This window comes from Onychostoma macrolepis, chromosome 09 (assembly GCF_012432095.1).
Source record: "Onychostoma macrolepis isolate SWU-2019 chromosome 09, ASM1243209v1, whole genome shotgun sequence".
NCBI classification, from domain to species: Eukaryota; Metazoa; Chordata; class Actinopteri; order Cypriniformes; family Cyprinidae; genus Onychostoma; species Onychostoma macrolepis.
The window spans coordinates 24,926,540-24,939,651 of record NC_081163.1 but is presented as its reverse complement, the minus strand read 5'-3'; the positions used below and the strand labels follow the sequence as shown (position 1 = coordinate 24,939,651).

General features: G+C 41.3%; 1 protein-coding gene across 1 annotated transcript in view; it reads left to right on the top strand.

Annotated features, from left to right (window-relative positions):
- The window catches only part of mylka (myosin, light chain kinase a), a 111,127-nt gene that overhangs the window by 56,728 nt on the left and 41,287 nt on the right, over positions 1–13,112 (top strand). The window contains exon 11 of the mRNA XM_058786564.1: positions 12,601–12,753. Coding sequence (XP_058642547.1) covers positions 12,601–12,753 — 153 coding nt within the window. The remainder of the gene's footprint in view (positions 1–12,600; positions 12,754–13,112) is intronic.

Genomic DNA, 13,112 nt, shown 5'->3' with positions numbered 1-13,112 from the left:
GCCTGGCATTGAGTACTAGTCTATCAGTATTTTCCATTTACAATTTACTTTAGATAAACCCCTAAATAATAAATGGATACATGAAGAGTTCAGATGCAAAAGCCTCTAAGTGCCATCTGAAAATTTCATTTTATTTTCAGGCTCCCATGTGTAGGTTCAGTAATTTTACTCTAATGGCAGTGTATAGGTCCTTTTCTATGCAATTAAAGTGAAATAACTGAACATAAATATAGGAGCCTGATAAAAATGCTAATTTTAGAAGAATATTTCAGATGGCACTTAGTATCTGAACTCTTCAAATGTACATATAATCGCCCCTAAATATCACATAAAACCATTTTAATTATACTAAAACAAACTGTTTCGTTTCTTGAAATAAAATTATTGTTAACTGAAATAACATAAAATATAAAAAATAACTCATTTTACTAGTTGCCAAGGAAACATTTCTTGTTTTCATTTAGTTTAACTTTATGTAATAAAATAAGTTAAACTGAAATAAAATCCATAACATATACAGACATATAAAACACAGAACCTAACAAAAAAAAAAAAAAAAAAAAAAAAAAACTATATATATATATATATAAAAATTAGTAAAATTAAAATGAAAACAAAATGTAAAAATAAAATGATAATAGTATCTTGATTATATAAGACAAAACTGCATAAAACAAACAAGCTGCCATGGTCATTTTATTTTATTGTGTTGGATTGTTTTTAATTGTTTTATTGTTTTTAAGCCTAAATAACTTGCAGTGTAGACCAGACTTAATGTCAGTTGTGTAAGGCTAAAAGTCGAACAGATATCAGTGAAGTGAACTCAAATGCATTGTGAGGTTTATTACAGTTTTTTCAAAATGATTACACACAGTTTTTTAAACTATGGCTCCATTTCTCAAAACTCTACACACAAAACCACAAAACACACACACAACATACAAAACGTCAGACAACATCTTGCAAAAGCAATCACTTCTTTGAAAACTGTTTTAACTCTTATAAAAATGGTATTTTTGCATAGTAACTCTACACACAAACATAAAATAATTAGCCACGTACATGCCAAACTACACACAGATGTGAAAAATGTAAAACACTACTCTTGTGTTTCTTTTGCTTGCTCAGAGTGCAGTGAAGAACAGGAGTTTGTCAGAGCACTCCCACATACTGTACATGCATATGCACATATACACTGTATATACAGTATGTATGACTGACAAATTTTACACAGTTATGCAACTGAACTGAATCAATAATCTTGAACTGTAGAATGACACTATTGACTTGTTGATACTATTGTGAAGCTACTGTGAAACAAACTATATTGTATAAAGCACTTTAGAAATAAATTTGGCTTTCTGACTTGGCTTGTATGCATGTTCAGTATATATATATATATATATATATATATATATATATGTATGCAGGGATTGAAATTAACTTTTTCACTCACCAGCCAATTTGGCTGCTACATTTTTTAAGTTACCAGCCATTCATAACTTCTACTAGCCAAAAAAATAACACGAAATAAACCAACAGCTTGAGGCTGTCTACACTGGACGTGACAAAGCGACTGTTGCAAATAATTTTGTGTCAGTACTAAGGGTGTGCGATATTGACAAAAAAAAATAATATCTCAATATTTTCTGGGATTTTATCGATAAAGATAATCAGACGATATTTTGCTGAGTGTGTTATTGTGCTGTTATCTTAAGGACTACCGTGGACAGCTGACTCCTATAGTTTTTGATATTCTTCATATTCTGTGTGGTGGTCAGTTCACAGCAGTGATAGAAATTAATCTTTTCCAATAAGTTTAAATTGATTTTAACCTTTTATGGGCATTTTTACCTTTAGAAAGCCATTTTTTCTAAAAGTGTGCATCTTTTGAGTCAAATTCTTACATTTAATCAGTCAATTATAATAATAATACATTTAGGCTGTTACTAAAAAAATGAAATCAGTATCAAGAAAATTCATCTTTGCAGAAGTTTATGGCATTTAGATGTATTGTCACACGTTAATGCAGCTTAGAGGGACATGGAATGCTTTAACCTGCAGTTACGAATGCATAAATAAAGTTTTGATATTTTAAACATGAATGTTGAATATTGATATTTGAAATTATTTTAAAAATGAAAATATATTTTAAATGTAAAATTAAAACCGCCAGTAGGTGGCAGCAAGTCACTGTTAATAAGTGAGTCATTGCGATTGAACCCAATCATTTAAATGGTTGATTCATTCAGGAACGAAACACTGTCATGTTGTTCAGAGACGTAAAACTGTTATGGAATGATCAGAACATGAGACGTGCGGATCCATCTGCAGAGCTTTATTAGGGCGATACACAGCAAACAGACATAGATGAGGCAAGACAAAGAGTATTCCTAGGACAAGCGTGGGTCTTCGATTGGCAAACAGTATCCAACAGGGCAAGGCAAAGAGAGATAATCCAGTTACACAGCAATAATGCTGGATCCAACGAAATAGGATCCAAGATGGCGGCGCGATCAGACGCAGCGGCTGCTCCAGGTCCCAAAGACGGTGCTTTTTTGTCTTTTAATGTCGTCTGTTCGTCTCCAAATAGTGTAAATTTACCGCTAGTTCATAAGGAAATCACTCCTAAACTCATATATGTTCGCCAAAGACTTTTGGATATCGGCAACGCATACAAAGACCAACTCTCGCCGGCGGCTACTGAGAAGCTACGAGGCCTCTGTTTACTGCTGAAGCCGGACCTCGAGACCGTGGCCTCGCCTACTGTCGCTACCCGCACAAGGCGGCGTCGCAAGCGATGTGAGAGAGGACGGAAGCGCGGAGGTATACGAGCTAGGCTGAGGGAAAACCCCACAAGACCGGCTCTTCCAACACTCATGCTCTCAAACGTTCGCTGTCTGGAAAACAAACTGGACTTAATTCAACTCAGTCGATCTACACAGCATGAGACAAGGGATTGTTGTGTGTTTGTTTTCACTGAAACATGGCTGAACGACAACATCCCGGACTCCGCCATTCAGCTGCACGGACTAACTTGCTACCGCGCGGACAGAGATTCATCACTGTCTGGTAAGACTCGAGGCGGTGGCTTGTGTGTATACGTCAACAAAGAATGGTGTAACAATGCTGGGGTAGTGACAAAACACTGTTCATCGCTGGTGGAGTTTATGTTTGTGAAGTGTCGACCGTTCTATCTGCCGCGGGAGTTCACGGCCATTGTTATTGTCGCGGTATACATACTTCGCAAGCTGTACAGCGCCATCAGCGAACAACAAACAAATAACCCCGACGGCTTTTTCATCATAGCCGGTGACTTCAACCACGCAAACCTAAAGACAGTTTTGCCAAAGTTCTACCAACATGTGAACTTTGCAACAAGGAAATAACACACTGGACTTTGTTTACACAACAGTTAAGAGCGTACAAAGCTGAACCCGCCCCCACCTCGGGTACTGGACCACATCTCTGTTATGCTAATCCCAGCATACAGACCACTTCTGAAACTGGCCAAACCGGTTCACAAACAGATCAAGGTATGGCCAAACAATGCCACCTCAGCACTGCAGGACTGCTTCCAGGACACAGACTGGAACATGTTCAAAGAGGCGGCCACCTACAACAACCACACAGACCTGCAGGAGTACACTGAAACAGTGACTGCTAACATCCAAAAGTGCACTGATGATGTGACAGTCACCAAGACCATCACCACACGCCAACCAGAAGCCATGGATGACAGCAGAGGTTCGTGGGCTGCTAAAGACCAGAGATGAAGCATTCAGATCAGGAGATAAAGCAGCCCTCAAAACAGCAAGAGCCAATCTGTCCCGCAGCATCAAAAATGCAAAACGGTCATATGCTCAAAAAATCAACAATCACTTCACAGACAGCAGTGACACACAGAGCCTGTGGCAAGCTATTCAGACCATCACAGACTACAAGCCCCCGCCACAGGCCTGTGATGATGACACATCCCTCCCAGATACACTCAACCACTTTTACTCACGGTTTGAAATGCAGAATGACACACCTGCACAAAAACTGCCCACACCTCCCAACGACCAGGCGCTCTGTCTGTCTCCAGCCGATGTAAGGAAGTCCCTATCTAGGATCAACCCACGCAAGGCTGCGGGTCCCGACAACATACCTGGCCGTGTACTGAAAGACTGTGCTGCACAGCTGACAGATGTCCTAACAGATATCTTCAACACCTCGCTGAGCCAGGCAGTCGTCCCCACATGTCTCAAATCCACAACAATCATACCGGTACCAAAGAAATCACCTGTGTCCTGTCTAAATGACTACCGTCCCATAGCACTGACTCCAATCATAATGAAGTGCTTTGAGAGGTTAGTCATGCACAACATCAAAACCAGCCTCCCCAACACACTCGACCCGCTCCAGTTTGCATACCGTCCGAACCGCTCTACGGACGATGCAATTTCCTCCACTCTCCACCTGGCTCTTACCCACCTAGAAAATAAAGACTCCTACGTTAGAATGCTGTTCATTGACTTCAGCTCAGCATTCAACACAATAATCCCACAACAGCTCATAAATAAACTCAACCTGCTGGGCCTTAACAATTCCCTCTGCAATTGGATCCTGGACTTTCTAACCGGAAGACCTCAGTCAGTCCGTGTCGGCCACAACACCTCGAGCACTACCACACTGAACACAGGTGCCCCACAAGGCTGTGTGCTCAGCCCGCTGCTCTTCACGCTGCTGACCCATGACTGCACTGCCAAGTCCAGCTCCAACCACATCATCAAGTTTGCTGACGACACAACAGTGGTAGGTCTCATCAGCAACAACGATGAAACGCACTACAGAGAGGAAGTGGCACAGCTGGCTGAATGGTGTGGCACTAACAACCTGTCCCTCAATGTGAGTAAGACAAAGGAGGTTGTGATGGACTTCAGGAGAAACTCCGCTGATCACCCCCCACTGACCATCGACAGCTCGACTGTGGAGAGAGTCAGCAGCACTAAATTCCTGGGGGTGCACATCACAGAGGATCTCACCTGGACCACCAACACCATGTCACTCTCCAAGAAGGCACAACAGCGCCTACACTTCCTCCGCCGGCTGAAAAGAGCAAGTCTCCCTCCACCCATCCTCACCACTTTCTACAGGGGCACCATTGAGAGTGTGCTGACCAGCTGCATCACTGTCTGGTACGGGAACTGTACTGCAGCAGACCGCAAGACCCTCCAGCGGACAGTGAACACCGCTGCAAGGATCATCGGTGCCCCTCTCCCCTCCATCCTGGATATTTTCCTCACACGATGCTCCAGCAAAGCCAATAGTATCGTGAAGGACTCCACACACCCCTCCCACAGTCTCTTCCAGCTCCTACCATCAGGAAGACGGTACCGGAGCATCAGAGCCCGCTCTGCCAGACTGCTCAACAGCTTTTTCCCCCAGGCTGTGAGAGCCCTGAACTCAAATCACCCCGCCCCTCTCTGAACCCCCATACAAACCCCCTACCTCCTGTAACATGTAACGTTACAGGAGCTGCTTGAACTCAATGTTTCTCCTTGCACATGTACAGTATTTATCTGAAGCATTCGTATAGTTTGTATAGTTTGTATTTTTAGTTTGTATAGGTACTTTTTATAGATAGTATATTTATAGTCAAAATCTATCAGTAGGATAGTTGTGTATAGGTTTATATTGTCTTACTCCATTGTTGTATGCCTGTATTTATGTAGCACCGTGGTCCTGTGAGGCACGACATTTCGTTCCACTGTATGCCCCGCATGTAGCTTAATGACAATAAAGCTCAACTTGACTTGAACTTGACTAATCCAGGCAGGGGCAAATACAATCCAAAACAGGCAAGGCAAGACTATGACTATGAAAACTACGACAGGCTTGGATCAGATAGGGTAGCAATCTGTGCTTACAATTCTCGAAAGTGAGAGAGAGAGGAAGTCCATGGTTTATGTAGCATATCTGATGGGAATCAGCGGTGTAATCAGTGCAGGGATCCAGGGTGGAGTCAGAGGCCAGGACAGGGCCGACAGAGCAGGAGCCCACCAGGGCGGAGCAGACGGAACAGGAGCCCACCAGGGCTGAGCAGATGGGACAGGAGCCCACCAGGGCTGAGCAGACGGGATAGGAGCCCACCAGGGTGGAGCAGACGGGACAGGAGCCCACCAGGGCAGAGCGGATGATCTCCACGGCATAACAAGTGGAGCAGAAGACCACCACGGTGGAGCAGAAGACCACCAGACCTGAGCAGTAATCCACCACAGCGGAGCTGACGGAGCAGATGACCACCAGACCGGAGCAGAAGACCACCACGGTGGAGCAGAGGCCCACCAGACCAGAGCAGAAGGAACTGTAGACCATGGCAGGGACTGGGGCCTAGGGAACACTGAGACACACGAGATAGACAGAGCATTTTTGGCCCCAGGAGCCAATGCAGTACATCTATAGTTTCCCTAGTGACAACTGAACGGGCAAGCATTTCATAAAAAGACTCATTGATTGACACTGAACGAGCAGGCAGTTCATAAACAGGAACACATGCTGACAATTCACACTCAGGCTTATTAGTAGGGACTGGAAAGACAGATGATTCCGAATCCAATTTGAGTGCAGAATTTAAACCAACAGACAGTTAACAATTGGGTGTATTGACTGGTACTGGATTGGCATACAGCTCAGTGATTGAAGCTGGATAGACAGACTGTCCATAAGTGGGTCCTTCAACTGTAACTGGACACACAGACAGTTCATAATTAAATGCATTGTTTGGAGTAGTACTGGCAGATAGTTCACAATCGGGGGCATTGACAGAGGCTGGACAGTTCAGTGACAGAAACTGGCAAGACAGACAATTCATAATTAGACCTATTAATAGAAGCTGGACAGGTGGATGGTACAACAATAGACTCGATGATTAAAACAGGACCGACAGAAAGTTCATCAGACACATTACTTGGAATGGAACAGACAGATGGCTCAACATCAGACACATTTGGAGAAACAGAACAGGCAGATAGTCAGTGAATGGTTATATTGTCAGTGACAGGGTTAACGGGGCAGACATTGAGTGGTCGTTTCATACCGGGGTTCATGACAGGCAGGATTAAAGGTTCCAAAGCAGACCTTTGGGCTATGACAGACAGGGTTAAGGGTTCATGGGTGACCTCTTTGGGCATGACATGGTGACTGGGGCATACAAGAAATTCATTTGTGGTCTCTGGGGCCATGACAGGGTGAACAAGGTTTACAGAAAGTTAATTTACAGCTTCCATGGCTGTGACAGACGGGGATGAGGATTCACAAATGGCCCCTATAGGCACAGCGCAACGGTCAGGAAGTTCACCAATAACCTCCTTGGTAATGACTGACGGGACCAACAGTTCAAAGGCAGCCTCTTCGGCTGGGTCAGGACAGGACAATGGTTCATAATTGGCCTCCATGGCCGGCTCAGGACAGGACGAGAGTTCATAACCAGCCGCCTCTGCTGATACAGGGCAGGACAACAGTTCATAGGCCGTGACATGAGCAAAGGAAGGTTCATTATTGGCCTCTGTGGCCGGTTCGTGACAAGGCAAGAGTTCATGAGCGGCCTCCATAGTGACAGAACAAACAGGAAGTTCACATACGGCCTTCTTGGCCGGGAGAGGACAGGCAGATGGATCACAGACGGCCTCCATAGCCGTGACAGGACAGACTGAAGGTTCACGGATGGCCTCCTTAGTCGTGACAGGACAGGCAGAGAGTTCACAGATGGCCTCTATAGCCGTGAAAGGACAGGATGAGGATTCACAGACGGCCTCCATAGCCATAACAGGATAGGACAAGGATTCACAGATGGCCTCCATAGCCGTGACAGGACAGGACGAGAGCTGATAAATGGATACCACTGACACCTCTGGAGGTTCTGCAGCAGTAGCCGCCACCTCTGGAGGTTCTACAGTAGTAACCTCAGGACACAGGGAGAGTTCAGTAACGGTCTTTTCGGCTGCGACATCACAGGCTGAGAGTGCATTGTTGGGCGCCACCACCATACAAGGAGTTGAAGCGAGCGCCGCCGCTTCGGGAGGTTCTGCAGCATGTGCCGCCACCTCTGAAGAAACTGCAGCAGGTGCCATCATCTCGGGGACCACAGCAGCATGCACCACTACACCAGGAGGTTCTGCAGCGTCAGCCGCCACCTCTGGAGACATCACTGTGGACGCTGCCGTCTCTAAAGTTTCAGTGATGGTATATGTAGCCCAAATACACCATAAAGCGATCCCCATCATGGGAAGCACTACAGATAGGGGAATCAGTTCAGGAACAGGAAGGTTTGAGAGCGGTGGTTTAGGAATACCAGCTGCACGTGCTGACACCAGCGGTAGGTCCTCCACGCTGGACGCCAGTCTGGGAGACTGAAGAACTGACTTCGACGATCTGGGTGCAACAGACAGGGAGTCTCTGGACAATCAGCTGTGACGTGACGAGACTCTGAACAATCAGCTGTGACGTGACTTATCTCATGAAGATCAACTGTAGCTTGACTTGATTCATGACGATCAACTGTGACTTGACTTAACTCGTGGAGATCAACTGTAGCTTGACTTGCCTCATGACGATCAACTGTGACTTGACTTGACTCAGTCTTCCCCATTATTGTGGTTTCAAAGAACAATAGATACCCGTAATTTATACTGTAGGGATGGTCATTTAATGAAATTCAAATGTAAATATTCTAATATTTTGAGGGACTGTATTTTTTTACTTTCATGAGCTGCAAGCTCTAATCAAAATAAAAAAAAATAATAGTGGTCCCACTTTATATTATGTGGCCTTAACTACTGTGTACTTACATTTAAATTAATAATTTGGTACAATGCACTTATTTACATGTTTTTACATTGTACTTATATTTTTAAAAATACCTATATGTAGTTACATATGTAATTAATTTCTGTAATTGCATTTATAATTACACTGTTGACCCATCCCTTACACCTTAACCCACCCTTAAACCTACCCAGACCACCAAACCTGTCCCTAACCTACGCATATCCCACCTCAATAGCAGCAAAAGTGTTTTGCAATACAGTATGAACACAATAAGTACATTGTACTTATTTTTTGATGCAAGTACATAGTAGGTAAGGCCACCTAATATAAAGTGTGACCAAAATAATAAAAAAAAAAAAAACTTTTAAAATGTTTTACTTTACATGTAATAAATGTAGAATATATGAAAGTCTCACTTTTTGAAATAAGTTATAAAAAAAAACTTTCACGATATTCAAATTTTTTGAGATGCACCTGTGTGCAGTATACACACACTGAATATGCATATAAGCCAAGTCACTTTGTACAATATAGATATAAACAGAAATGCAAGGGGGTAAAAATAATTTATTTCTAAAAAGACGAGTTTTGATTAATGTCACGGTGCACACAGCAGGGAGGAACGAGGAACACGGAGACGAGGAGTAACTTCAAAATCATAGTCTTTAATGAGGACATCAGGACAGGGCAAGACAAGGCAAGGCAGACACAGACAGGAACACCGGGGAATAACGAGTAGACCAGACGAAAACTAACTAAACAGGCAGGAACTAAATACACATGACAATCACTGATAATTAGGCGAAACACGGCTGGACAAGACTTAACTAATAATCACACTTAACAAGGACAGGAACATGACCAAATATGGAAACAAGAGGCGGGAACACATGACACACACGACAGAGGAAGTGAACAAATTATGTATAAGTGTTTTCACACATGATCACTGTGTGTATGTCATCATTAAATGATTGTGGCATTAAAATGGCAGTGTTTCCCAAATTAAACAAAAGAGCTGTTACTTTCGAATGATGTGTGTAATGTAGAGAACTGTGTTTAGAGTTTTGCAAAAAGTTTGTTTTACAATATTAAACTGAGTTTAAAGCATAGTTTTGCAGACTTGGTCTAAAGATTAGGCATATGAGTGAATGGTCCCATTAAGTGGGCCGCAAGTATCACTTTTAGTGTCTAAGAAATGTAAAAAAACAAAAACAAAAAGAAAAAAAAGTGGAATAATAAAGACTTAAAAACACACTATGACTATGAAGTTAAGCAGCTACTTTTTAACCAGCAGAGGACAGTGATGTTGTATCTCCCCAGTGCTGTTTTCAAAAACCTAAAAAAGGGGAAAAAGTACTGGACAAAGATGCATTAAGATCACTCTTTTTAGTCTAAATATTTCTGACCTACTATGCCATGGAGAGATAAATTACTGGATATCTGTTTCTGCTCATGTCTGAGATAGAAGGGTTATGAAGGTTTGTGTGTGTGTGTGTGTGTGTGTGTGTGTCTGTGTGTCACTCTGTTCTCTGTCCAGCTAAAATAGGCTTTGCCTGTATTTATTCTTTGCCTATAATTGCTGTTCATGTGAAATTGTGAATGCAACCACAGTCTTATAGCTGAGTTTTATAGCAAGACTATAGCAATAGTGCTGCTCTAATTTTGTTAAACTGAAATTGTATTGACATTTAATTTCAACATTTTGGGTTCTTAAAGAGTCTGAACAATGCTGCCAAACCTAAACCATTCAAAACAAAACAACAATAATCTAAAATGTCACATTATCCCAGCATCTAATAACAATTTAAAACAAACCTAAATATTTATGTTTATTGTAAAGTGTCCTTGAGCTCTGGAAAGGTGCTATATATATACAGCTTATTATTATTATTATTATTATCATTCCATCCATCCATTCTCCAAACCGCTTGCGCTATATGAGGTTACAGGGATGTTGGATATACAAAACTTAGTTTTGTGGGATACATCTCACTGTTACATCTGAAACACAATGATTTTTGCAAATTAGAGTGTTGTTCACTGCTGAAAAAAGCCCATTCCCAAGTCTCTGTGATATTGGTCTCTAGATGTGACTTGGGTCCCTCACTGTCTAGAGGATTTTTTTAGCTCTTCAGCTCTTTATTAATGTCTTTTTTTATTATTGTCTATTATTGTCAACTCCACAAGCTGCGTGTATACATACTGTATGTGCATATGTACTATATCATTAATGTCTGTGCACTCTTAAAAATACAAGTTCTTTATAGGCATCTTTGGTTCCATAAAGAGCTTTTAACATCTATGGAAACTTCCCACTGCACAAGTGGAAAAATCTTGAGTAAGAAAAAGAAACAAGAGTCATAAGCAATAGTAATAATGATGCCTGTCTGAGCAAACAATACTAATGATGTAAATTATAGCATATGCATGTTAATGTTATTTCCAAGGATTCATCTCAATGTATATTTTAGTGGACTGTTTTTTAAAATTATTTTATTGTGAATAAATCATTGCTAGTTTACAAAAAGGGCTGTTTCTGCCTACTTCAGTTATTTGCCATTTGGTTCAACAGTTTTAATTCCATATGAACCGTAGATTCTATGTGCTGTTCTGGAACAGACTACAGTCTATTGAGTTTGACTCTGGGTTTCCCTGAGAAACTGTGAGCCGCAGCAGGGCCTTTGAGCAAATATGAGACCTTACAACCATATAAAGGCAAAACATGCATCACTCACCCTGAAACATTACGCACAGATGGACTTGGCAAGTCAGACATCTAAGAGAGAGAGAGTTTACTGCATCTGTGCGGGCTGATTTTACAATCCCTGGAAAAAAGGGGGTTTACAAAAAGTCTGAAAAATAGGAAGACGAAGCTTTTCCTCATGATTTTGAGAGGAATGCTCTTTGAATCCCGGTGGTCTCAGGCACGTTTAGCAGCAAAGCAAAAACATTTAACAATGAGAATTATACTGCAAAGAGACAAAGTATGAGTAGCAAGGTTGTATGCTGTTCTGTATATTTCATATTTTGACAGATGCAATCACATAGTTATCCTACCAGTGCCACCAGAGGGCACTATCACCGGAGATCGAAATTTAGACCAAACTGTGTGTTGGTTAAATGCCTGAAATAAGGTCTATGGTTAACACGAACTCAAGATATTTTCAAATTTTATTCCATAATACTCTGCTTGTGTATTTTTACTCTATTTATTTATATTTTTTATGTTTTTTTTCTTTTTTTTCTTTTTCCTTTCTTAAAAAAGGTGGTTGCTAACAAGTGTCTAAATGGGAATACAGAGGTTTTCTGGGACATTAAACATAATCACACTGAACAATAAAACCCATGCACTCACTAGTCCTCCTGTCGTGCTCATTTAAACTCTCAGAGTTTTACTTCTGCTGACTGAACTTAGGCTTTAAACTTTTGTTGGTTACACATAGCAATAATATTTTTTTCTGTAATAATCCAAAACAATGGAGAAATCATACTGGGTTTTTGACAAGGAGCAAACTTTCGGATCAGGCTAAAAAATATATCATTACTATAATAACTGCTGTGCTCTATATTCACATTATGGACACTCCTGAATAACTTTGTTAGTGTATTAGCTGCAATTTTATCTACATAATTTTCACTTTGTCCGTCTCGACTTTTGCATAATTTATTAAGTGTCATCCACATCTCTGTCTCAGTGGGATATGTAACGTTACAAGTTTGAAGTTCCTCAGAACTTGATTTGTTGGTCATTTACAGATAGAGTCTCTTTTTGTTCTGTATTTTCAGATCAGCCCGTTCCATATTCCCACACTGTGTTTGAGAATAGTATGGCTCAGCTGACAGTTAAGGCAGCTGTTCTGGAGGATGCAGGCGTGTATTCGTGTGTCGCAGTGAATGATCATGGCAGAGCTGTGTGTACAGCTCATGTGCTGGTTGAAGGTAAGACACACGTCCCCTTCCTCTTTATTATTATTTGCCAGTATATTCTGAATTAAAAAGCGTTGGATGCTGAAGGCTTTTCTTTTTTGGAAGTAATGACAGAAAGCCAAACTTATTATAAACAAAGTTCATTTCAACAAAATAAATACAATCCTGTTTTTTTGTTTGTTTGTTTTTTTAAGCAAGAAAGTAATCTCCTGTTATTCTGGAACCTCTTCAGAATCCTGATTTATGTTCTTTATTTAACAGCATGGCAGGATAAAGAAGATGGTGTTGTTTGAATTTTAAAAGTTATTATATTGTTCTGTCAAATCTTCCAAATACATTTCTTCCCCCCAAACTCAGAAGACATTTGAGTC